This window comes from Pithys albifrons, chromosome 2, assembly GCF_047495875.1.
Source record: "Pithys albifrons albifrons isolate INPA30051 chromosome 2, PitAlb_v1, whole genome shotgun sequence".
Lineage (NCBI taxonomy): Eukaryota > Metazoa > Chordata > Aves > Passeriformes > Thamnophilidae > Pithys > Pithys albifrons.
In genome coordinates this window covers 55,435,244-55,460,244 of record NC_092459.1, presented here as the reverse complement: position 1 = coordinate 55,460,244, position 25,001 = coordinate 55,435,244, and the positions used below count along the sequence as shown (strand labels likewise).

The 25,001-nt window shown below is 37.5% G+C and overlaps 2 protein-coding genes across 14 annotated transcripts in view; one reads left to right on the top strand and one right to left on the bottom strand.

Moving 5' to 3' along the window:
* Positions 1 to 16,378, top strand: part of EPB41L2 (erythrocyte membrane protein band 4.1 like 2) — a 110,587-nt gene extending 94,209 nt beyond the window's left edge. For 2 of the 13 annotated variants that reach the window (XM_071549077.1, XM_071549071.1), the window contains exons 16-23: positions 2,724 to 2,870; positions 3,806 to 3,859; positions 4,065 to 4,625; positions 6,444 to 6,566; positions 7,047 to 7,145; positions 9,097 to 9,177; positions 11,638 to 11,776; positions 15,151 to 16,378. In XM_071549077.1, the coding sequence (XP_071405178.1) occupies positions 2,724 to 2,870; positions 3,806 to 3,859; positions 4,065 to 4,625; positions 6,444 to 6,566; positions 7,047 to 7,145; positions 9,097 to 9,177; positions 11,638 to 11,742 (1,170 nt within the window). In that variant the 3' untranslated portion in view covers positions 11,743 to 11,776; positions 15,151 to 16,378. Of the gene's footprint in view, positions 1 to 10; positions 116 to 2,723; positions 2,871 to 3,805; positions 3,860 to 4,064; positions 4,626 to 6,443; positions 6,567 to 7,046; positions 7,146 to 9,096; positions 9,178 to 11,637; positions 11,777 to 15,150 lie in introns of all 13 variants that reach the window. The other 11 variants (XM_071549078.1, XM_071549072.1, XM_071549075.1 and 8 more) reach the window with 7 other exon arrangements.
* A 1,296-nt stretch (positions 16,379 to 17,674) lies between these two features.
* Positions 17,675 to 24,434, bottom strand: SMLR1 (small leucine rich protein 1). The gene is made up of 2 exons (XM_071547907.1): positions 24,186 to 24,434; positions 17,675 to 20,837 (listed from the first exon to the last, which is right to left on the bottom strand). The coding sequence occupies exons 1-2, from the start codon at positions 24,316 to 24,318 to the stop codon at positions 20,677 to 20,679; spliced, it is 294 nt and encodes a 97-aa protein (XP_071404008.1). The 5' UTR covers positions 24,319 to 24,434; the 3' UTR covers positions 17,675 to 20,676.
* Between the last annotated feature and the right edge of the window lie 567 nt (positions 24,435 to 25,001).

Below are 25,001 nucleotides of genomic sequence, written 5' to 3'. Positions count from 1 at the left end.
AACTAACTAGAAAAAAGGGGACCACATTTTTCAAGTGAAAACGCTGCCTGGGAAGGAGAAACAATGGATGGCAATGCCATGGATTGCTGGAGCAGAACCGGAGGAAACCAATAAGGTGGCTGCCCTGAAACCAACTGCCTTTTCACTGTATCTGCTGTGGGCTAGCTTGGGCACTTCTTTCTCTTTTCTTTTATTTTCTTGATAGATCTCTGTGTGTGTATGTGTATATATACACACATTCTTGAATGCCAGCAACATTTTGCTTAAACATTCATCTAACTGTGAAGTTCTGAATTGCTACTATTTGAAAAGCATACCAATTTTTTTGTTGGAAAATTACTGTATTTGATATGACAAGGATGACAGCAAAATGTGTATTTCCATTGTATATAAAAGTAATTGCCAGCGGTTATTTGACATTTCACTCAAGAACTTTTTGCATTTTGTGTTCACTATGTAATCATTATGCAAACCAATAATGCTGTATAAGCAGCTTTGTTTCAAAGGCAACATGGTTCTGAGTACCTCCATACTTTTGTACCTCTTTTCATCCAGGAAAAGTGGGAGGTTTTGTCCCTAATAAGCTGTTTTGACATCTATCTGTGCAATGAAATGCACTATATAACTAGTGAGACTAGTAGTAATGGTGACGTTGCTTTTTTACTTCACTTTTGGTCTGTTAGATTAATGTGAAGCTGTCAGTCCTATTTCAGTAATGTATATAAATATGATGATTGGGAAACTATTTCCATCCTGAATTATTTTTTGACGGAGGCAGAGAAGTCTCTGTTCAACTCTTCTACCCCCAATTTATAAACTTGCTGGTATTAGTAGACTAATATATTGCATAGTCATATCTCTGGACTGTATGTATCCTTGCCTGTCCTTTAGGATAGCAGGACAATGAGAGTAATGCAGGGATATACTGCTAATATTCTTTCTTTTCATTCTTCTTTTGCCCTAGTGAAAATACTTGCAAATAAGTAATTTTCTGTGTATGAGAAGTATTATTTTGGGCACATCTTGTTTATGCCACTATTCTTCTATATTACCATACTCTAAAAGGTGCACAGCATCTGTGACTTAATTAAACAAAAGTCATGCCACATTGATATGTATGTCACAAATAAATATGTGAAATGTTTTTCTTTTATAGAACCCACAATATTTGTTTTCTTTAATCCATCCCCAGCAGCTTGTAAATGGTATTTCATATTAGGAGTGTATGACTATGTACTGGAAGGAGTTTGTCAGGAATTTAAACACCCTCACAGGGTGATACAAAATTGATGAAAAGTGCCAATTCTATTGATACATTTAATAATTTTTACCAAACACCACCTCAGGGAATAGAGATTTTCCTTTTAAAAAGAGACTGGAAGACCAAAAAACTTCAAGGTGGTAAAATTCAAAGAGACAGAGAGATAGGTGGTATGTGCCTGCCTTTAATTGTATATATAAGGGAGGAGGGGGTGAGAGAGAGATGCACACAGTCTAAGACGGATCATGAACATTTTTGCCTTTTGATGTAATCTGTTAATGGATGAACATTTATTGGGTGTAGTAAACCAGGGAAAGAAAGTGAGGGTGAGAAACACATTGTCCTGATGGATATTCAGTGTTGCATGAAGTCAGATTTAATAACTTGCATTCCCATTAACTTTTTTTAGCCACCTTTGAGATAAACTTTAAATTTTATCGCAGAGGAAAACAATATAGGGGTTCTTTTTCTTCTTCTCTGTTCTTCTGCATGCCATATGTGTTGTAGTATATGTGCAGTAGCATGGTATAACTTCTGCTAGTTGGGATTCTACACGGCTCCTCCCATGGGGAACCCACACAGGCTGCCCCTGCCTGCATGGCACCTTGGCGTTCCTCTGGCCTGTGCTTCTGACATGGCTCTCTGTAGTGCCCTTCTCTAAGACTGTCATGTAACTTACAGAATGTTGTTCAAATGTGTTGTGTCCATGTAAATATTTGTATGTTGTTGTTTTTTTATTTTAACCTCTTCCACTTTCAACTTCTTCCGAGAGCTTGTGGAAAGAAATCTGGAGTAAAGAATTTTAGCCTTTCCAGAGGGCTTGTACCCACATGAGTTTTTAAAGTTTGCTTGACCATACAGATTTATAGGCCTACACAAAACAGACCAGACTATGAACATAACTTATGCTTTAAAGCAATGATACCTTTATATGTATATTTGAATAAAACAAGTTTCCCAGTAAAATGAGAAAGGCTTTTTGGAAACAGTTTTTGTTAATAGACACAAATTTCCCTAGGTTATTTAAGCATTTGAAAAACATGTAACATTTAATATAAAAAAATAACAAGTATTACAACATTTCAGTGTTGTGGGTATGTATTCCAAACAAATGTGTCTGCCAGCTCTGGGCTCTGAGCCAGCTTGGCATTAAAAGGTGTCAAAAATGGATTTTTAAGAGGGAAAAAGCCCCAGTAGTAAATAGGGATTTGGGAACTAAGTGCCTGCTGTGTGTACGGTGGCTGTGCCTGTGGGTGTCTGTCGGCGTGTTGTGCCTGTGGGTGTCTCTCTGCCGTGTCCATGGGTGTCTGCAGTGCCCGTGGGTGTCTGTATTCCCCGCGGTGTCTGTGCTGTGCCCCTGCCCGTGCCACGTCTCTCTCTCGCCAAGCCTTTCCTTTGTAGGTGGCTGCCGCTCCGCCCGCCGCTGTCTAATTCTTTCCTTTCCCTTCTCTGACCTGTCTAGAGCCTAGAAGAGGAGATAGCCTCCATTTTGTTTAGTAAGGAGGGCTTTGGCTCCAGCTGCAGAGGGCCCTTCGCCGCCGCCAGCCCGGGGCCAGCAGAGGGCGCCGCGGGGGAACAGACCAGCGCCGCGGCCGCGCCGCCGCCCCAGGTGCTCGGGCTGGGCTTAGCATCCCTGCGCGCTCCCTGCCCGCGCCGCTTAGAGGGCGCAGGGATGCACACACAGCTTAGGGCTGCATCTGCAACACTCCAGGAATAGAAAAGAGCCGGGGCTTGTTTAAACTCACCCTCCGTAGGTTCTTCGCTTGGTAAACAGCAATAAAAGCTAGGATTAAGTCACAGATGATGTGTTGCTTTTTCTGTTCTTACAATTTGAACTCTTAATTTTGCTGCAGACTGTTCGCTAAAAGTACATTAGATTAAAAAAAAAACAAACACCCTAACTACCTAATGCAACATTTACAGTGGGTTCTCTGGGATATCCATCACAGATCATTATGTTATGGAACAAATACTAATATAGCTGCTTTAATACAATCATTTTGGCTCCAGACTGAATTCTAATGGTTCTTCTAGGTAATCATGTATTACTACTCTGACAACTTACCACCCTAAACAGTCTCCCTCTTCTTATCTATTAAGTTTCATAAAGTATCAGACCAAAGACAAGCAACTATTAATACCCTACAATAATGTATTATTATTTTTTATTTACCATAAACTGCTAGTAGAATGTTAGTTTGCTTTTTCTTTTTACTCTCTCTTAATATTTATTCTTAATGCCTGTTTTAACTGAGTGAAGTAACTACCTCGGTAGCATCACTGCCAAGTGCATTCATGCTTTTTATTTTCAGGCTTTCATAATTAAATTCTTATGCCAATTAATAATATCCATAATTCTGATCTACTTTTGTTCCAATATTTCAAAGAAGTGTAAGGAAATGAGCACAGTTTTATGTGAATCCTGCAGTGAATACACAGTATCTGCCTAGTATATACATTCTTAAAAGCTTGCTTGGAGGATGTTGCACTGTTGAAAAAGGTTATGCATTGATTTTTGTCCTCTGATTGCTTTGTGTTTCACAGAGACATGCTTCCAGAGCGGAAGGGCCTTGTACCGGAGTCAGCGATGCTGATAAGGTTCTACAGATTTTTTTCCGTGACTAAATTTAACTCTTCCAATCCATCTTCATTCTTTCCTTACTTCTTTTTTCAGTTAACCATCACAACCATTTTTTGTCTTGTACATGACATGAACCAGCCATGAGCTAATTTTGTTTTCATCATTTTAATTTATTCATATACTCTACTTTTTTTTCCCCCTCATCCATGTTTTTTTGTGCAGAGTTCACATGAGACTCTGGACATAGTGGAGGAGAAGAAGCAGGCAGAGTTTGGGATAGAAGAAACAGTAGTCATAGACGAAACCAACAAAGGGAAAATGCAAGTTGCCACTGATGCTGGGGAAACATGTAAGGTGGAGCATCTGTCAAAAAAGGACTCTTCATCATTGCCGTCAGATAGTAGCAGCAGCAGCAGTAGTAGTGAGAGTGAGGATGAAGAGGTGGGAGAATACCAGCCACATCATAGGGCAATTGAGGAAGTCATCAGGGAAGAACAGGAAGAAGAGGAAGACATGAAAAGGAAAGAACATGAAGAAATAATGCAACGTGTGGAAGCCACACCAGAAGGCAGTAAAGTAAATGCACCAGTTGAGCACACACAAGTTAAAGCTGAAGATTTGGTCCAGAAAAATACAGTTACTGTAGCTACAGAGGAGAAGAAATTATCAGAGCAAGTTAAGCAAGATTTAGGTGAAGAAAAAGAGGAGGAACAGCTCAAACTCAATGGAGATGTGTCTCATGTTGACATTGATGTTGCACCACAATTAATTTGTTGTTCTGAGGTAAATGGTAGAACAGTATGACCAACTAGATTAAGCGGAAGTATTTCTTGGGGTGAAAATATACCTGCCTTTCTTCTTCTCCTATTCCTCCACGTCTTCTGTCATCCAACAAGATTCTGATCATTTGGAAGGGGAAACCCTTGATGAGCAGTGAAATTCTGTCTCCTTCAGTTATGGTTTCTGACTTTTTGCTAGAACTGAGTGAGAATCACCAGTAAGGCAAACCTTCCGAAGACTGATACCTCCTTTTTTTATCTGCTCCTTATTTTATAGGCACATACATGATGTATGTTTATTATTTACATGTTTCAAATGTTTTAAGTCTTGTCTTGTCTATTTGTCAATGGTTTTTGACAAGTCCATGACATGTAATTGTGATGGAAACCTATTGACAATTGAAATTAGAAAACACCCTTCGCAAATTTTTTTCTTTTTTTTCACTCCTCATTACTCACTGCTTTTGTTGCTGTTTTATAGAAGGAGAAAAAAGAACATTACAGATATATAGGCTAGAATATGTATGGTTAGAAATTGCATAGGTGAGAGCACTGCACTGTGAAATGGGGAGGCACATATCACAATGTTTCTGTGAAGTCTAGTGCAGTAGATTTTAAGGAATAATGCATGGGTTTTAGAGTTCATTACGAGGCAAATGTTATAAAAAAGCAGAAAGGGAAAAAAAGAAGTGCAATGTCTTTGTAAAGTTGTTAGGATCTTCTACTGAGGTTTTCAGTGGTTAGATGGGGGGTTTGGTGGTTATTCACCTACTTGTTCTTATAATGGTGGCACACTTTTATCTTTACTTTTGAATCTAAACAGCTTTTGTATACACAGCTGTTATGATTAATGATGTGAAGGAATTAGTTTATTAGACCTTTAAAATTTACAGGTACCCGTGCTTCCTAATAACATAGATAGTTTAGGGGAAGGGAAGAAGGGCTGTTGTTTGTGCAAATGTGTAGAGGGAAAGAAGGGGTGGTTTGTTGTTTTTTTTTATCCAGGGATTTCATGCCATGTGTATCCAAAATCAGTGAAGGGATAGCAGCTGGTGCATGTAGAAAAATACCAAAAGGGCTTTAGTTCTTAAAAATACTGAAAATCTGTTCCAGTAAGATAAGTCATGAGTTCACTAGCTTAGAGACTCTGGGTTAATTGCTTTCTTTGTGATATTGCAGAGAACACCACTAGCCAACTCTAAATGGTTAAAATGGCTTTTTAGGATCTTTGTCAAAAGAAGTAATTGACTTACAGAATTAATGTGTTGAATTTAGACTGCATAAAATGCAATTGTCAAAGTTATTTTTCTATTCCAGGAGTAGTACATATTAAAAAGTTAAACTTTTATGTAATTTCCTTGGAATTTCTAATCTGTTTGCAGACTAAAGAATGATAGGTGTTTTCCCAGATTAATTCTCATATGAAGTTCATCCATCTGAGCCTAGCTATCAATTTCTTTATGCAAACCAAGATTTTTATTTTTTTCCCTAGTGATGGCTTTTACACATTTTCAATACATACATTGCTGCTTTGTTTTAGCAGTTGCCCTCTCTGATATGTACTGGTGGCTGAAACACTGAACTTTGGCAAGGTTATTAGGACAATAAATTTTCTTACAATTTTACATAGATAGATGTTATGCAGAGGGCCAATGTATTGATCTTCATTTCATTTTGCTTATTTATTGCATGCTTTTTCATTGGGAAGCCAGCCAAATACTTATCTTACTGTTATGATTTTCTTGAGCTTTTGATTGTGCTTTCTTGGTCCACACAAACTTCTTCTGTCTTTTGAATTGATTGGTTATTTCTTGCATCACAGCCTCCAGTAGTGAAAACAGAGATGGTAACCATTTCGGATGCCACACAGAGAACTGAAATCTCCACTAAAGAAATTCCAATTGTGCAAACAGAAACTAAGACTATCACATATGAATCTTCACAGGTATGGTGACTGTGTTGTTATATTGTTGGCAATCTTATTTTTATTCTGGTTATGTAGATCAAGATAGATCATGCCCAAAAATGCTTTTCAAAAGCACATACTTTTTTTCTGGCAGATAAGAGTCTACTTTGGCTATGTGAAATGTTTAGGCAAGTGAAATGATTGTAGACAAAGCAGCATTACTTCAGAAGTTGTAATTGGCTTTTTCTAAATATTTTGTTGTTGTCTGCAAATGTATAACTCAGTTTTCGAAACTTTATTAAAATATCTCATTGCTTCTGAAAGGAATATGTAACTAATCGTGAAGTTTCCACAGGAATGAGCCATAACAATAGTTTTACATGACTCTGTAAACTTGGATGGCACTTCTATTTAGATTTAAGTTCTAATTGAACTGAAGAATGTGTAAATCAGCCTTTTCTCCTGTGAAAGCAAAATTTTTAAATGCCAAAATACAAAACCAACCTTTTTTTCTTACAGCTTGATGGCAGCGCTGGTGGCGATGCCGGCATGCTGGTGAGTGCGCAGACAATTACGTCAGAGTCTGTTTCCACTACCACAACTACACACATCACGAAGGTAAAATATATGTAATGCCTTTCTTAACTGGTAAAGACATCAAACCCTCAAAACACAGTCTTGCATGAAGTTTTTCATATATCTGCTAATTCATCAAACAAAACTGACTTGAAATGGATTGGCTTCATTCCAGGCATGTGTGAGAGTGAATCTTTCTGTACACAGACTTTTGAACAGAGAAGCCCTAATAATAAGCAGGAATATCTGAGGACAGGACAAGGCAAGGGGTAAAAGTATGATTAGTGTTTTTTAGTACTTCATATTGATCTTATTTCAGTGTTTGACAAAAGAGTACATAATTACATTTTTACATTTTCAATAATTACATTTTTACATTTTCAATTATCACTTGCTGATATCCTACAGAATCTTTGCTAATACAACTGGTTTGTCTGAGATCAGCAGGAGTACTGCTAATGGCATCAGTTAGAAGAATAAACTGAAACAGTGTTTTCTCGGCCTTTGTGCTGATGATCCTTGTGCTGCTAGGTTTAGAGCTTATTTAAAAACAGATTATTCCAGTAGGTTACTTTGCAAGCATATTGGGTGCTGAATTATTTGCTCTGCAATCTGTGCTTGAAAAGGAAAGAAAACCTCAGTGCTAAAAGGGTATCACATCTGTTTCAGTCCTATGTGATGTTTCATACCACAGTGTGTTTTTGAACTTCAGTCTTGAACTCTTAACATCTTTTTCCAAGAAAATTACTGAAAGCACTGTTTAGGGTAAAGCAAAAAAGAAGAGGGAAACAAAGTGTGAATTTAGGATTTCTTTCCCTCCCCCAAGACACTGAAGTTTCACTGCATGGCAGAATTGAACAATAATTCACTGCTCACTGGATATATTTTCTAATGATTGAAAGTTGTGTTCCCAGAATGACAGTGGAAGGATAATGTCAGAAAGTAAATCACATGAAATAAGGAATCTCAGAATTGAAAATGAGTATGTTTTGTTATACAGACTAGTCGACAGGTCCTTTTCAGTCTCTTGCTTCCTTTTGGAATCATTAGGCCACCACCGTTTTTGGAAAAAGTCTTTATTCAATTAATTGAACCACAGTTTTGAGGGGAAACGTATATTTACTTTGTCAAGTTCAGATGTCAAATAATCCTGCTTTTTTGATGGAACAATTAAAAAAAATAGTTTCAATATTGTCTTCTACTAAAATATTACTGGGATTACCATGATGCAGCAGATCCTTGTCTTTTTTTAATTGGTGGTAAGTACTTGGTAACAAGACTGAATTTTCTAAACTAACTTTCTTTTTTACATCCCAAGCTGTTCATTATTGATAAAGGGACCTTCAAGAATACTTTCAGTATTCTAATGGTGCTTTTAACAGAGTGATCTTGGATTTTACCTAGTATGGTCAGTGTATCTTAAGTAGTAGTTTATTCTTTTCTCATATACTGGCTGATTAAGAAGAAAGGTAAACAATGTTATTTTTGTGAGAATTTTTTATGAGCTAATCATTAGTGTAAGAAATGAAGAAACAAAGCTCAAAACTATTCAACGATGTGAAATTGGTTGAAAATAAGTCACAAAGGTCCTTGAATGGTAGACCTGAAAACCAGATTGTCTTTGTATTTAATGGCATAGGATTATGACTGAGGAGAGGCCCATGATAGATGGGTTGAAATAAAAGAGAAGACTCCTGGAACTTCCATGTAACCAGATTTATATAGTGGAAGAAGCTAGAATTGCAGTTTGTCAAACTTGGGCTCCATTAACAGAAGTAATTCTCTATTGCTTCATTTTTCTCAAGTTTAGCAATTGTTAGAATGTGACTGTGTAGCTGAAAGAGGAAAGGGTGATTTAGTGCTAAGGACAATTCCTACCCATGGCAGCTCAGACACAGAAATTTATCTGCTTCAGTGTAACAGAAAGGAGTGCCTTGTGGAAGTACAGAATAATTACAAGGATGTTTTCTTCTTTTTTTTCTGCCTTCTGGAGATGGTAAAAGGTGGAGTATCAGAAACAAGAATTGAGAAGCGAATTGTCATTACTGGAGATGCAGATATTGACCATGATGAGGTAAGTATGTAAACTGTTAACACTCACAATGGTTTTTTTAGTCCAGTGAGATCTAGATGATATTTCATAAACCTGAAGTAGAGAAGTTGAATGAGAGGATATACAAAGACCCGGAGACAGTTAATTGTGCCATAGGTATTAAGCAGTCATGTTCTGTGAGTAAGGAGTCTTTTGAATATAAGTGAAAGAAAAACAGCATTTGTTAATTTGTATCATAGATCATGTGAATGGATTTTTACTATTTTTAAAGGACTTTCTTTTTGTAGAAGAGACCCAGTTTATTTAGTGCAGCTTTTGTCATTGGGAGGAAGAGCATTACTGAAATAATCTTATTTTGATATGTTAATCTGGATAGATGGAAGTCTCTACTGCATTGTGTCAGCAACATCTGAATGCAACGCTCATTTTGACTGAAAGCTTTGGAATACATTAAAGCATAAACTACTCAAATTTAAAAATTAGGGTTTGACCTGTATTTGTAGAATTATGTGTAAGAAAAGAGATTGCTGATCTGCTGGAATCTTATGTAGTAAGTAACTTTCATCTCTATGAGTAGCAAAGCAGTATTTTACAAAGTGTTAGAAACTAAGGTTAAAATCACTTCTACGTGCTCAATTAATAGGCTGAATTTAGGCAGTACACAGGAAAATAATGTAGAAAACTCAATTATCTAGTCTTTGTGGTGATTATTGCACAATTTTTGTTTCATCTAAGAAACTATAGTAACAAAGGCAATCAGCAGTCACTGGATAATAAAAATGGAAAAGTCTACCTTCTGCATAAAGTTGCAGTGAATTCATATCTAATTTTATGAAGGCTACACAAATCAACATAACAGGCTTTAACTTCTGAATTGTAATATACTGAGAGTTCTCAAGGAATTTATTTTCACATTTTGATTTGCCTCCAGAAAGTGGCTCTTGACAAGTTGAATCTCTTCTTGAAACTCATCATTAAATGACAGGGCTGTTTAGCATCAGACATGGCTCTTGTTTGCCTTGGCACACAGACTTCAGATGTCTGCAAAGGTCATACAATGCCTTTAGTACCAGACAATTTTCTAAGTCCTTCTTTATTTTGATCTTAATACTAAAGTGAACAAAAATGAAATTATAGAAGAGGAAGGCCATTTGAAGCAGCAGTGAGAAGCTTTAAAGAGATTTAAATAATATCTACCACTTTTTCTTCAGTAAGCATGGAGGTCCTTAAATGCCCAGACCACATGCTGGATATTTCTTTTTGTCTTTTAGCTCCCTATATCACTAAAACTGCAAAAGAGAAACTACTAAAATACAATTAGGATTAATACTTTGGCAAACTTCAGTATTATTCCAGTGCACACCGTGTGTTCTGTACATGTTTCCTTAACAGGACTTCAAATTCCATTATCTATAGCCGTTAGGGTGGCTAATGTTGGTGTTTTCAATGTTTCTTCAGAATTAGTTATTTCTTTTCTCCTTAACACCTACAATTCAGGAAATTGTCACTTTTCTCAATTAATTTCTGTTGCATTACATTTTTCTTTCTCCTCAGAGTATTTTTTTTGGGGGGGGGAGTGGCGAGGGTTAAGTTGTGGTTGATACTAAGATGAATAGTGAACTTACTGTTCCCTCAGAAATGCCTTTCATTGTCTTCTTTCTTTTTCTTATATTAGGTTCCAGCAGTAATACAGCTCGTAGAAATAAGTTGTAGATCAGGGCAAGGAGTCTAAGGTCTCAAGTGCTCTTTTGCCTGTTTTCACTCAGAGGCTGCTCTTATGTGGTTGACTGTGATGTAGAAAAAACTGTGACGTTTCAGTTGAAGGGGCCTACAATGGTCATCTAGTCCAACTGTTAATATTGGTACATCTCTTAAGATGATAAAATTTCTTAAAATATGCGGGAGGAATTATAAAAAACTGAATAATACTTATATTTGCATTTTCCAGAGTTAAGCTAGAGAAATTTCTCTTTGACTAGTACAAAAAGAATTATTATATTCTTGTGCTGAGAAAGAAGTTTCTGTTATGATCTTCTTCCAAAGTTTCAGTGGCATACTGTGGAATGTATACTAAGTACCTTTCTATTTTGTTCAGGAAACTGAAGGGAACTCTTCTCTTTCTGTACTGTCTTGCATTCTTGTTATGGGTTTATTTCCTAGATTTCTTGCAGTAGTTCAAAACTTCTGGGATATAAGAATACTTTTTTCTTCTGAGATGAGCTAGAAAAGTTATCTTACAACTTTATGGTTATTTGTTACTTCCTGGAAGTCTTGGTGAATTTTTAGCATAGTTGTTTGAGTTTTTAATTTTGTTTGGGTTTTGGGTTTGAGGTTTTTTCACCCTTGATTCCTTCTCAAGTTCAGGAATTCACAGTTCTGAAAAATTACAATGAAATTTTCCAAAGCTACTCTGCCATTCTTTGGACCCACATGAATGTCCTTTTGGTGTTACTGAGTTCCATATTTCAAATACATTTGCAGGCCCTGGCACAGGCAATCAAAGAAGCCAAAGAACAGCACCCTGACATGTCTGTGACAAGAGTGGTGGTGCACAAAGAAACTGAACTTGCTGAGGAAGATGAATAGTCAAATTAAAAATGTCCTCAAGCAAATACTTCAGGTAAGCTTATGTATATAATTGACATAGGAAAATGTATCATCAGTTTTCTGATGCACTCATGTCTTTCAGCTGAAAAATACAAGACATCTTTGAGATATGGTATCATTAAAGGGTGAGTTGAAACAGGTCTCCACAGTCTTGTCACAGTACCCTCATAGCATTTACTATGATGGTTGGTCAAGTCGTAGTTTATGTTGAAGCGTGTTTGGGCTATTTCTGCAAAATATGAAGGATGTGTCACATTTCTCTGTTTACCTGGACAGTTACAATCCTTGCCTTATGTCTTGCTTGTTCAGTGGGGAGACTGTGTAGTTCCCAGTAGTGAAAGGACACTCTTAGACACTTGAATTTAGTCAGTTAATTCTTAATCCTAAACACACTGAAATATTTGACCTTTTATCATTTTCCCAGGCAAGAAGGTAAATGCATGGCAAGCTCAAGTTTCAAAGCCTTTTATAATTTGAAAGAGCTATTTGCAGGATTGTCGTTTTATTAGACCCTCTCTTCTAGGAATAAAAAATAAAAAAAAAGAGAAGACCCACAATACTGCCCTACTTCATGTATTCAACAGAAAAAACAGGATGAACACTGAATAAATCTGCTGTTGCACTCGTTACAGGCTAATGTCTTAAAGCTCAGTCACCTTTTGAGGGTGTAAAGCTTCACTTTTCCTTTGTCAAGCTGTCGATTTGAGAGTAAAGCTTCACTTTTTTTCAAACTCGATGGTGTTGTTAATTGTAGATTCAGATTCACGAAGAAGGTTTTGTGGTCTTGCATTCCCTTAGTATTGAATGAAGCTTTTCACCAAAGGAAACTACCTCTCAAAAATTTCATCGTACAGCTTTAGCAGACTTCCAAACATGAGCATAGTCATGAAGTGCCAGGAATATATGAAAAATGAGACACTGACTTGATTCCAGATTTGATGCCACCTACTATAGAGGAGGATGTTTTTCTCATAATCCTGATAATTCATCATGTTGAAAAAGATCCATTTTACTCCTGTGCCTGAGTTTCCTAAGAGATAAAGATTTCACTGCCAAGTATCACTTCTGGGATCCAGAAGAGAAAAGATGCGAGTATCAGTTTGACTGTTGAATTCTTTTCCATGGAAGAAGACCATTATTAAGGAATCAGAGTCTTCCTGAACTCGTCTGATTACAGATTCAAATTTTCAGCTGAAAGACATAGACTAAAGCCATAGTTTATTTCACTTACCTGCAAGTGTCTCTTTTCTTAATATCTGGATAGTAGTGGAAGTGCTCTGGCTGAGGAAAGGGAGAACTAATACACTACACAATAACAGTTGCCAGCTGTTGACATGTATATGATAAGTAAAGAGACTGCATGCGGTGAGGTACTGGGGAGAGGTCTCACCACTGCACGTACAAATCTTCTGGGAGTTTGCCCTGAACTCCTGCTACCTGCAGCACTGCCTAGAGCAGCAGTGTAAAATGCCATGGAGAAGTCTGTGAGGCTGAGTAGGATACCTGTCCCCTGCCTGCAGACAGAAAGTTTATCCACCTTGTCTGTCAAAGTGGATCCAGTTGCTTTTCCTGACCTGATGCAGATTGTGCTAGAACTGCAGTATTTGTTTTGATCATATGTGTTTAGATGGTACCTTCTGGCCAGTTCTCCTCTGAATGTGTAAATTTACACCATTTTCCAGGATGTAAATCACAGTGGAACTAAGTTTGAGCTGCCTCCTAAAAATGTCTTTAGATATGGTCAGAATATTGTGTGTTTGGAAAAGAAATTAATAATTTCTTGTTCATAAATGTACAAACCAGGAAAACAGCACAAATCAAGTTTGGAAGTGCTAGATCAACAATTGCCAATTTCACTGTACCTTTGTTTCAGTGTTCAGTTGGATTTATTTTGTAGCTTTGTTGCTTAGTGACACTAAAAACAAGTACAGCATGCATACCCCAGCTTTGCTTTGAAAGCACAGGAGAGGACATGGAACTGTACTGAACTGTGAGATAGGAGGATGTGGATGAGTCCCCACATAATATAAATGCTCCAGGAGGCTTGGAAAAATCCACATCACTTTTGTGAGAGATAGTTGTAGTAAGGAGAATGCCTGTGATCTGGGTAATTTCACTGGTTCTGTGGTACCCAGCAACATTTCAACATGCACACTCAAACCATCCCTCGCATATTTTCAGCATTTACATCACAGGATCTAAGGTAGAAAGATATACTGAGGCAGCAGAGCAGGTCGTTTGGATTTGCAGGGATTTACTATTATGATATGTGCTACCATCACATTTTTCCTTTATTATTAATCAGCATGAATTTAAAGGTCTTGGAAGCAGAGATTGCTTCTTCTGTTATATATGCATAAAATGTGCCAGTTTCTTCATGCTGCCTTAATCCAGAAAAGTGTTTTTCAGATCCCATGGAAGTAATCTTTTTAGAAGGGACTGTGTCACGGAAGGAAAAAATTATCTTGGCAGGTTTACACCACGTCTCTACATTAGTGATTAGCTGCAAAGTTGATTCTGTTACTTCATCAAATATTTAAATACTTTGTTAAAATTTTATTCAGGAAAAGAATTCAAAGAATTTCTTACATTGTGTGAGGGTGGGGGGGTGTGCTTTTTATAGAAACACATTGTGGAATGGTCTTTGCAATGTATCAGTGTCTCAGATCTCTGAGTTTGCCAATTGTGCTTTATAGTCTGAAGTAGCTGTGAGAGAATAAAAGAGGGCATTTCTCCACACTACTTTTGTATCTGAGACCTGGGGACTTGTTTGCATGATGATGCCTTGCAGTTAAACATTAAGGAAAAAATTTAGACATCTAAACAAACTCAGGGCACCTGAAGCACCTCAAATATCTGTGAAGAGCCCTTTACTCTCCTGCAGCAGCAACTGGAGGGACAGCTGGAACTGGCAATTGTGCTTAGGTGATGGAATCATGCCATGGATTTTTAGTAGTTGTTTGTAAGGTGATGAAAGCTTTGTCTTCATGGCTACAGCAATATTGTTCTTGTAGACTTGTTTTTTCTAATAAAAGTGAAAGATAACTGCATTTTGATTCTGAGGGATTGCTAAACTGAACAAGTACCTTTTATTTTTATTTATTCATTAAATTGTGGATTAAAATTTTCAGTAAACTGTGTAAGAAGAGACTATTAAAATAATACGAGAATATTGAGGAGAAAACAAAGGAGAATATTGAGATGAGTACTCAGAGAAAGTGCAGTACTGTTTGCCTCATGATTTAAGGGGAGTTTAATCAATGAAACATTTATTTTACAAAATAACCTTCCCCACTCCCCAAAATCCCCTGTATACTCACGTGTGACATTCCTGTAGAGTCTGTGATAAATGCTTATGTAACCTTCTGCTTAATTTTTTTCTTCCAGAGGTAAAGATGATACTGACCACCAAGAACTGTGATCATTCCAAGTCATCATTCCTCAGTTACCGAATCCACCAAGCCTAGCAACGATGACCAGATATTCATGACTTAAATGCCAATACCAAACTCCATTTTAACATCTTTGGTCTATATTCCCTTACAATGTTTCTTGTTTATTTTTTATAACCACTTCTTAACAATATTAGAAATTTTTTAAACGAAGTTATAGAGAGTATGATCTTCTTTTGCACAAATACTTGTATTTTTGAAACTGACTCTTAATTATATGAAAGTGAACAAAAGTCTGGAAGGCATTGTTCACTGGAGCAGGTGGTAATTGTGCGGGAAAGAGGATCTTTACTAATTTAGATATAGGTTTTTTTCAAATATTTCAAGTGAAATCTCGTACTGGAGTAATTTACAGAATTTTTTTCAGACTATTCAGGTAAATATAATGATATCACATAACAAAGTTTTTTATAAAAATACAATGTTTGCTAAAATTTGAAAAAATATATTTCTTTGGATAAATTTTATACTGGTATCTCTGTAACTCTTTCTGTTCTAAGGTTCTCCTCTCTGTGGAGCAGAGATGGTATGGCAGTTTATAGAGGAGAAGGAGTTGCAGACACATTTCTTCTGACTGAGCACTGTGTTCTTTTTGCACTTTGGTGCCAATGCTCAACTTTTTGCAGACTTTTTTGCTGTCTGCAGCATTCCAGATAAGGAAAGAAGGATGAACATAATATCTTTCTCTTCTTCCAACAAGAGATGATCTAGGCAGCTTAAAACCATAGTGCTTTTTTTCTTACTGTGTCCCAACTTCAATACTTGCATTATTTGAATACATGTGTAGAATGCTCGCTTGCTATTAAACTCACTGTTTCCATGTTAGAACTGACATCTCTGTATGGAGAAGGTATACATTTCACATGCTTCCTCTAATGGTTAATGCAGGTTTCTAGGATACTGAGTAAAAGTGTAAGATGGACTCCATTCATATAGTAATGAGAGAATACCATCAGTTGAGACTGCCATTGAGAAAACCTGTTAATTATATATTGGGGTTTATTTTTAATTTGTTCTTGCAGGGGGGTTGTTTGGGGTTTTTTTGCTGTTGACTCTGTGTATAGTTTAAATGCCAAATTAGATTTATAGCAGCTTGAAGTTGTATTAAGTGATATTTTGCTTTCTGTAATTCTGTTATAAAATAAAGTTGTTTATTCTCTGTATGACTTTTGGCACTCGGACATAAGCTTGGAGGATATTTAAAGTGAGCGGATTACTTACAACAACTGCAGTTCTAGAGGTCACAGGACCTTGAAGAGCAGGGATTAGTGCAAGTGGTCTGCAGGGCTGCCAGAAGGGTGGCACAATTGCCTGGCTCCTAATACGGACACTAAAGTATCAGTATTTTTAAGACATCTCAAATAAACATCCAGGTTTCTGTAGTTTAGAGAAGAATTCCTCAGATGCCAAAACAGAGAAGATTGGAAACCACACTGCAAGTTAAAATGTGCCTCAATCTGCAAGTGGTTTTGCTGAGTTGCTTGAGTTAGGACATACTATCATCTTCAGATAACAAAACACATCTAAAACTTCTCACTGCATTCTGTTTCTCTTCTGAGCAATGTATTTTTGGTGTTATTCTCAGTTTAGATGGCTGCCATCTGTCAGCATGCTTGCATAACAGAAGTTCTTGTTAGTTTTGACTTTGTACAATTTGGATAAGCTAAGACAACAGTAACAGACATGTTGGTTTCTATACATATATGGACATTCTCAGCCACATCCCACATTACCTGGAAAAATAGCAGGTAACAGGTTCACCTGCTTTTCTTCAAAACCAGAGATGGCCTGCCTTTCAAAAGGGGGAAGAGAACCCCATCCAACCTAATAATGTAAGAGCACTGCCACACCACTGCAAGTGAGAAGGTTGTTGAGAAGTGGCGAGTTTGGACACCTAAGTGTAGGTCAAAATGGACACACATAGAGAGGGATGTCTCTTAGCTGATTTTCCTACAAAAGTGTATAAAAAAAGCGCTATATAAAATCTTAAGAGTATTTTTATATGGTGTACTTTGTAGATCTTTGATAGGAGGAGAGCATTTTGAATTCCTTGTTGATTTGGATCATTATGATTAATTAGACACTAGATCAATACTGATTTTATTGCAATTGTATTTAATCCCTAAACCTGCAAATATAAAATTATTGAAATAATGTTATTTTCACTGAGAGATGTCTTTCTTCAAATACTAATCAGAACCTTTTGTCAGGGAAAAATTAATAGTGTTTTCAGGTCAATGTAGCTTGCATACAGTTATCACTTCCATTGATTAAACATGTACTAATTAAACAGCCATTGTCCTGCAGAAAAACAAAAGCCCCAAGTGTGATCAGTCCTAAAGATAACCAGGTTTTACATAGTCTGGTTGTATGTAATTATTCAAGTGTCCTGGAATATTGTGCTATTTTGATGAATTTTTATTGCTACTTTTTTATGTATGATATAACAAAAACTGCAACATGCAACAAAGGAAATTGTTCTCAAGGCACTTCACAAGCCAGCTTTATAATACATGGGCAATTTCAAATACAATTACAGGCCCATTTAATGAGAAGATATTTCAGTAATTAATTCTGCTTAAATACTTAGAAAAGCAAGTCATGCAGGTCCTACACAGAAGTACTTAATACATCTTTCTTTTTAATCATGGTCACCTAAGGGTTCATAGTGAATGTTGGAGTTGTTCTACAGGTTGTTTCCTAAAGGTTTCATAAAGGACAAGCATGCAACTCCAATTACTAACTTTTAACAAAACAAAACATTTATTGCTCAAAGCAATTAGCAACTATAGGACAAGTTGTTTCTTGAAATATTCTATTTGACAATCAGGCTGAATGACAACTTTTAGTTCGGCCACAGACAACATCAAATAGGTGAAATAAAATAAATACTATGACATATGTCAAAGTCTGGGAGATTTGATGGCGATCAGAACAACTAACTAACTGTACTCTTGGTCAGGATGCAGTGGGAGTTTCTCAGCTTTTGACATGTTAACCATGGAAGTGGATAGCTTGGAGCTGCTGAGTTGTTTGGGAGTTTTGTACTGCACTTGAAAAAAGATACTTGGAGTTGTAGTCTTGGTACCAACTATACGCGTTCTTGTAGTGTTACATCCTACCGGAGTTTTTGGAGGTAAGTATATATGAATGGCTATACTGCGCCAGGCTAAACTCTTCCAGATCCTTGACGGAGGCTACTGGCAGTTGCCTAGGGGTGTGTGTAAGTATAAGTACTGTACTAGAAAGAACTTTCCCAAATACTCTTCCAGCTTTTCCAGCAATTTTCAAAGACTTGCTGATCTATCAGTCTTGTACATTAATCTGCCTCTGGATTTTTGGCTAATTGCTTTTTGAAAATTTTCTCTGGTAGGCATTTTAACCATTCTGTATTGCTTACCAAAAAAAAAAAAAAAAAGGCCAAAAAACACCTTTCATGTCTTTTGAACCTGCCCCTGCTAGCTTCATCTGACAGCATCACTGCAGAGTCATTCTCTTCAGTCGTTCCCCTGCCAAAAGCTACTCCACAATTTTTTATCATTTTCTCATCCTTCTCTGTCCCTTTCCAGCTTAAATGTTAAGACTTTGATTTCTGTTCTGGGAGGTGAAGAAGAAGCAGTCACAGGCAAGAAAGTTTTAAACATGCTTACTGATCATAGATGGAATCCTAACTTCAGGTTATTGCTGATGGCAGGAAGACAGAGGACTCTTCAGTAAGAACAGTAATTGAAGACAAATTATTTCCTTACAAGTACTCTTTTCTTATGTATGTTTAGATAAAACTTTTATAATTTGTCTAGACAAAGATTTACTTCCATGGCATTCTTCAAATATTTTTTTCCTTTTTGAGGGAATTATATTGGATAGGGTGAAGTGTTTCATGCCAGTAGTGTCAGAGATACTTCTTGACATTATTCAGTAATGAAACTGAAAACAACAAAGCCTGAGAATTTTCTTTACATGTTAGTTACTAAGTCTTGAATGGCAGATCCTCCTACCAGGCAGCATTACGGCTCAAAAGGCAGTTGTGTCAAAGGCATCCAGTGTACCTATAATGGCATTATCTTTGGTATCCATACCACCATTTTGAGGCAAAGTGCTGTTAAAGAGTGATATCGCTTATTGACACTTCAAATCTCCTTATTCTCAGACATCTTGTGAAATTAAAAGGTCAATTTTATGTAATGGTAAGCCTTGCAGAAACTTTCATTCTGTATTTTTACATGTGATCCTGGCCAGTCTCTTCTTGGGTGGTAAGGGGTGTTTGGAATTGTGTGTGTATATTGCGACTCCTTTAGCATTTGATCAGTATCCCAGATCACTGCTTTAAGAAGACAGCATCCTTCTTAAATGAAGAAAGTAAATTCTTTGCAGCAGCTGTCTCAACTTCCCTGCAAGAGATTGTATTTTCAATTGCAAACAACTGGCTCTTTACCTGTTCAATGCAATGTATTCTGTATTGTTTCCATAGTGTGATGATTCATGTTTTTTTTTTTAAATAGAGTACTATTAAAATGGGAGAGGACTGTTACATATAGTAAAGGTACTTGCTGTTTGAGCCCTGTTCACTTCTCATAGACTTTGATAAATTACAGTGTTTTTTAAACCTTTAGTCATGGCCTCGTTGCTTTTTCTATTAAATGATTCCAAGGATTTCTTAAAAGTCTATAAGAACTGAAATTGTGCAAATCCACACAAAATGTCAGGCAAGATTGCCCACTTTTTTCTTGCAGGATTGGTAATGACAAACATCTTTATTGAAAAGTAATTACAGACAGCAAGCACTAGCAATCAGGGACAGTAAACATCGGGGACAGTAGTGATAGTCACTTTTAGTTTTTCATCAGTTTGGGTTTAAACCTGAGGATAGAACAATAGAACTTTCAAACAGTTTGAGTTGCATTTTTGTGGGCTGTCTTCCACAACCAATATGAGATGCACCATTACTGTAATATTTTGCTTCCAAATTTTATAGAAAGCATACTTTATAAAATTCACAATCTTTCCTAAAGTGTACAAGCTAATAAAAAAACTCAGTTCCCCTTCATTACTCTTTTCAATTTTCTGAATGTCAGTGCTTCATACAGCCTTGCTATTTATGCATCAATTTAATAAGGCTGCCTGCCTTGTGTATACCAGCTTAGCCTCTCAGGAGCTCATTCTATAGCTTTCTTCTTTGTTGGCAAGGGAGGGGCTCATGAGCAAGGTGCTGTCCCTCCCTCCAAATCCTGTGTCATGTAAGGGAACTGATACAGTTTGTTGCAGGTCTCTGGTCTCCGCTGAGTTGCAGCAAGTGCCACTTACTTGAGCTCATGTGAGAAGGCACAAGGGTTATGAAACTTTTTGAATGGCAGCAGCCATTTCATTTGTGCAGCACAGCACTTATTCTCTCTGTATGTTCTCCTCTCTGGTATTTACCTACAGCTGGTTATTTTTAAACCTGAAGACCTGAGTAGTGGATTTAAGCTTGCTTCCTGAAACGTGAGACTCCCTTAAATGTCCTTGAGTTCTTGTATTTGTTCTCTTTTTGACCAGGGTTTTTTCTCCTGGGTTTCTTCCACTGGGCATGGTGGTACAGGAGAGCACTTTGGGTGTCTTGTGCCACGTCCGGTTCCTCATCAACTGCAAATTAAACCAACCAATACAAAAATTCCATAAGAATATGCTGATTTCCTTTGGTGAATTTTTATAAAGAAACAGACCTGGCCTATATTAGTAAGAACTAATTTATTAAATTGAAAGTGTATAAGTAGCTCATGATACCAGTTTGCCCATACTTCTAGAAAAGCATGTGAGATTGGGGCTGTTAGTATGCCTGGTGAAGTATCAACACAAACTATTGATGTCTGCAGAAATACTCTATTGATTGCTTCCATCTTTCAATCAGAATAAAATCCTTTAACAACAGCAAAAAGCATAGTTAGCCTGTACAGGCAATTCATATTCTGCTTTACTGTGGCTGTGCTGTGGGAACCTCAAATTAGCCTGATCCTCCTGATGCTGCTGATGCTGCCTGTGGTACAGACAGACCAGGAAAATGCTTGCAGCCTATGTAACTGGACATCCTCAAAATAGAGTGGTGTTTTTGGAGGTTTGGGGATTATTTGACGAGGGATGGAGAAACAGAGAAAAGAAAAACTAATAATATAAAAAAGCCTAGTTACCATAAAACACTTGTCATTGCTAGTTGTTCAGGAGAACTGTGTGCTGCTTTGTTAGTTGACTTAGTTTTATTTATAAGATATCTATGTATTTATATATTTATGCAAAACCTCTCTCTTGCTGCACAGAGAATTAAATGTTTATTTAACAATGAAGAAAGTCAGCCTTGCTTTTAGTAGTGCAAATTTTTTCTTTCTGTTTTTAAAAATAGTTCTAAGGAAATAGGCAGCTAAAGCCTGATGAATTTCTGGTGTTATGTCAGAGAGGGAGTTAGCATTTAAAGGAGTCTGTTCTCAGGTTTATCTGTGGTTAGTTTTTTCTCTCACTTGATGGTCTTAAGCTGGAGCTGGTTCCACTTGCTTGCACAGAGAGAGCTGCTCAGGATGTTTTGTGTGAGTTGGCTGAAGGCCAGATTGGTAGGTTGGACTCTGACAGTCTCGGCTCAAGAAAAAAGGCTCAGAGACAGAGCTGGGACTGCACTGCCCAAAGTATTAAATAGAAAAGAATTCTTTTCACATCCTCTTGAGAGTCCCAACCAGAACTCCTGTGATGTGCAAACTGAGTGTCTTCTTCCCCAAGGCACTGTAAAGCCAGATGATTCCCTTCAAGCATCCTTCTTGGTTGTGAAAGTACAGCAGCAATATTCCTATGGCAAATTAGTCTGCCAACTACTTCATTCACCTCTCTCTTACAACCTTGATTTCTAATCTCAGAAAATTTGGGAAACAGTTGCTTGCTTCAGCTCTTCACAGATCCAAAGCTAAAATTTCTGTTCTTTAATAGAAGCAGGATTTAACATCTGGTGCTGTAGATTATTTACAGACCTGCAGAATGTGCAGCTAAGGAGGATATGGCTGCTGTGAAAGAAGGTAGGACTGTTCATCATGCATCATGAATGCAAATGTCTGTGGGGTTTTTTCAGATGGGCTCTTCTGGCTTAATGAAAGTATTGTCTGAGCCTGAGCAAAATATCTGAACTAATGGGATCTGTAACCCACCTGCTTTTCCTGTTTTGTTTGATCCTAAGTGGAGTAGAAAAGCAGGAGCATCACCTGATAAGAGGAGTTCAGTAGTGACTCAGTATTATTTAACCATAACTAATTTCTGACTATCACATATGAGCACAAAGATGGTAATTTACTGAAAGGAAGAATCCCTGCTTTTATCCAAAGTCGAAGGCTATTACTGCATTAGCTTCCTTTTTCAACCATTTTTAAGATACAGCTGTCAGTACTTAGCCTTCCTTATTCCTTCATAGATATTGAATTTTATGGTGTTTTGACACTGCACTGTTTTTAGGTTGTTTTATTGGTGTGTGAAAAATTCAGCACCTTGGTTTTAAGGATAATCTATAACCAAAGGCAGGGCTGGGTTAGGCATGCAGAGCAGTCTTCCCTCGTAGATTAATTCAGCATCTGAAAGCTCATCTTGAACAGGAAATGTTTGAGTTTTAGCAGCCTGAAAGTAACTTGTGGTGTATGCTCAAACAAAAACAAATACCCTTCCTCTCTGTTAAAGACTCGGATCTAAATGCCTGGAGATGGTAAACAGAACAGGGATTTAATTTATTTTACATTTCTGTGTACATGCTGCTTTTCTTGTAGAACTGTGTGAAACGGTCCAATTTTCAGGATTTCAGAGGACTGCAGGATAGAATATACTTAATGAGTGCACAAATTACAGTACTTGGCCTGGCATACTTGGTTTCTTTCCTAGCCTTGCACTGGTGGGCAAATCTAGCCTTGACCTGTTGGGCTGATACACCCTGGTCCAGCTTGGTGTGAGTGCCTCAGCCTGTCTGCAGAGCCCTGTGGTCAGGATTAGCCTGTCTGCCCCAGCCAGGACTCCGCTAGAACTAGACCCTGTACCATGAGCATTGTGGACCATTGTCCCAGGCGGGGTTCTCGCCAAGCTTCTGAAGCACTTGAAGGAAAGAAAATCTAGGTTGTCATTTTATCTCCCCCAACACTCCTTATGGACAAAAGTTTCAAAAGATAGATAATTTGAGGAACAAGCTTAGCCCAGTGTCTGCAATAACATGTTTTGGAAGGGCTGAAGGAAACAAAGGTTGAGGATGTGTTGAATGTACCCCAGAGTTGGCCTCGTCAGCTGGAAACCTCAAACAAGAGCAGAACATATGGGAATGTGCTGCTGCAGCTGGGATCCAAACCTGGAGGGCATGAAGATCATCTCATTAAAACTGGATGTTCTGACGTACAGGGATTTCTTTTCTGAAAGAAACTCCCTGCCTGCTACAAGTAAAGCACCACTGGGCATTGTGAGCAACCTTGATTTGCAGTACACAGCTATGTTGCAATCCCTGCTCATTTGCTTTGGTGTGGGTGTTGTTTTGGTTTTGCTCTAAAAATTGCCAATGTGCTGTTAAGTACAAAGTAAAAGTAAACAAATACTTTTGAAAGAACACAGAAATGTGCTCAATAACCAACTACTTACAGAGTGTAACTGCTACTGCCTGTCTCACTGAAGACTTGCACAGTGTAAGCACAGAAGAAAATTAATTGCCCTATTCTTTTTCTCCATTTTGGTTGCCCCTCCTATAGTACAGAACAGTAAAATCTTCTATAGTATGATATGTAAGTCTATGGAGCCTTAAGTGAGGGTTCAATCCAAGTTTAAACAAATACCTGCAGCATTTTTCAAATAGGAAATGGTCTAAAATGCAGTACAATTTCATAATATTGTTTTTGATCATAGTTCTCTATGGTTTAGTTAATGGTACAAGCCTAAGTTGCCTCTTGGATGAGGTTTGTCTGCCTACCCACTCTCTGCCCCCAAGTCCTGACTCACCTTCTCTTAGTTTGATCCTGAAGTAGGCGATGAGCAGCAGCAGGAGTAAAGTCACAGGCATAAAGATTCCAGCAAAGAGAACATAGCCAGGCAGCTCCCTCAGGAACACTGAAAATACGTAACTCATGCCCATTTTTGTTTCTGACAACTATGCCAAGCAAGATCCTGATGATCTACAAGTTTATTTATCCTGCTTTTTTCCTTTTTTTCCTGGATCCATGTTCTGCCCTTTAGTCAGGCCATAATCTCTTTTTGGACTTTGGTTTGTTTGTGTAGGCCTGTGATCCCCTTAGGTTTGGAGTTCACTCACTAAGTTACTCAACAACTAAGTTTGAAAGTGCATATTAAAGTAGTGTGAGGCTTTGAAACCTTTGGATATGTTAGACTGGGCATGGCTCGATATGAAAGGCTGCTGTCTTTTGAGCAGTATGGGTTCTGTCATCTGCTAACATGGTACAGACCATGCTGAGTAATAAGGACCCGATTTCTAGATATATTTTTATATTACAGTAGATGTAAAATGCTCACTCAGGGTGAAGACCCTGTTATACATATCACATAGGCATATGTGTGGTCTCTGCTCTAAAGAGTTTTCAGACCAGACCATTGAGGCAAGAAGATTATAAAGTCCAACGTTTAACATGAACAGTCTTTGGGTTACCAAATCTGATTCATAATGAATGCATCAGGTTACATTAAGCATTGTGTGTTTGGGTTTTCAGCAGCTCGTTATGACAAGGATGAAAAAATCTGGCTCATTTCATGTCCATGATGTTAAGGATTTTATTTGTTCAATATCAACCAAATCTGAAATTG

What these genes read in the sequence shown, in the direction of transcription:
- SMLR1 (XM_071547907.1), bottom strand. Translation starts at nt 24,318, where the DNA reads ATGGGCATGAGTTACGTATTTTCAGTGTTCCTGAGGGAGCTGCCTGGC. An exon ending in CAGGATCAAACTAAGAGAAG is followed by an intron (nt 20,838 to 24,185) that starts GTGAGTCAGGAC and finishes TTTAATTTGCAG; the next exon opens with TTGATGAGGAACCGGACGTG.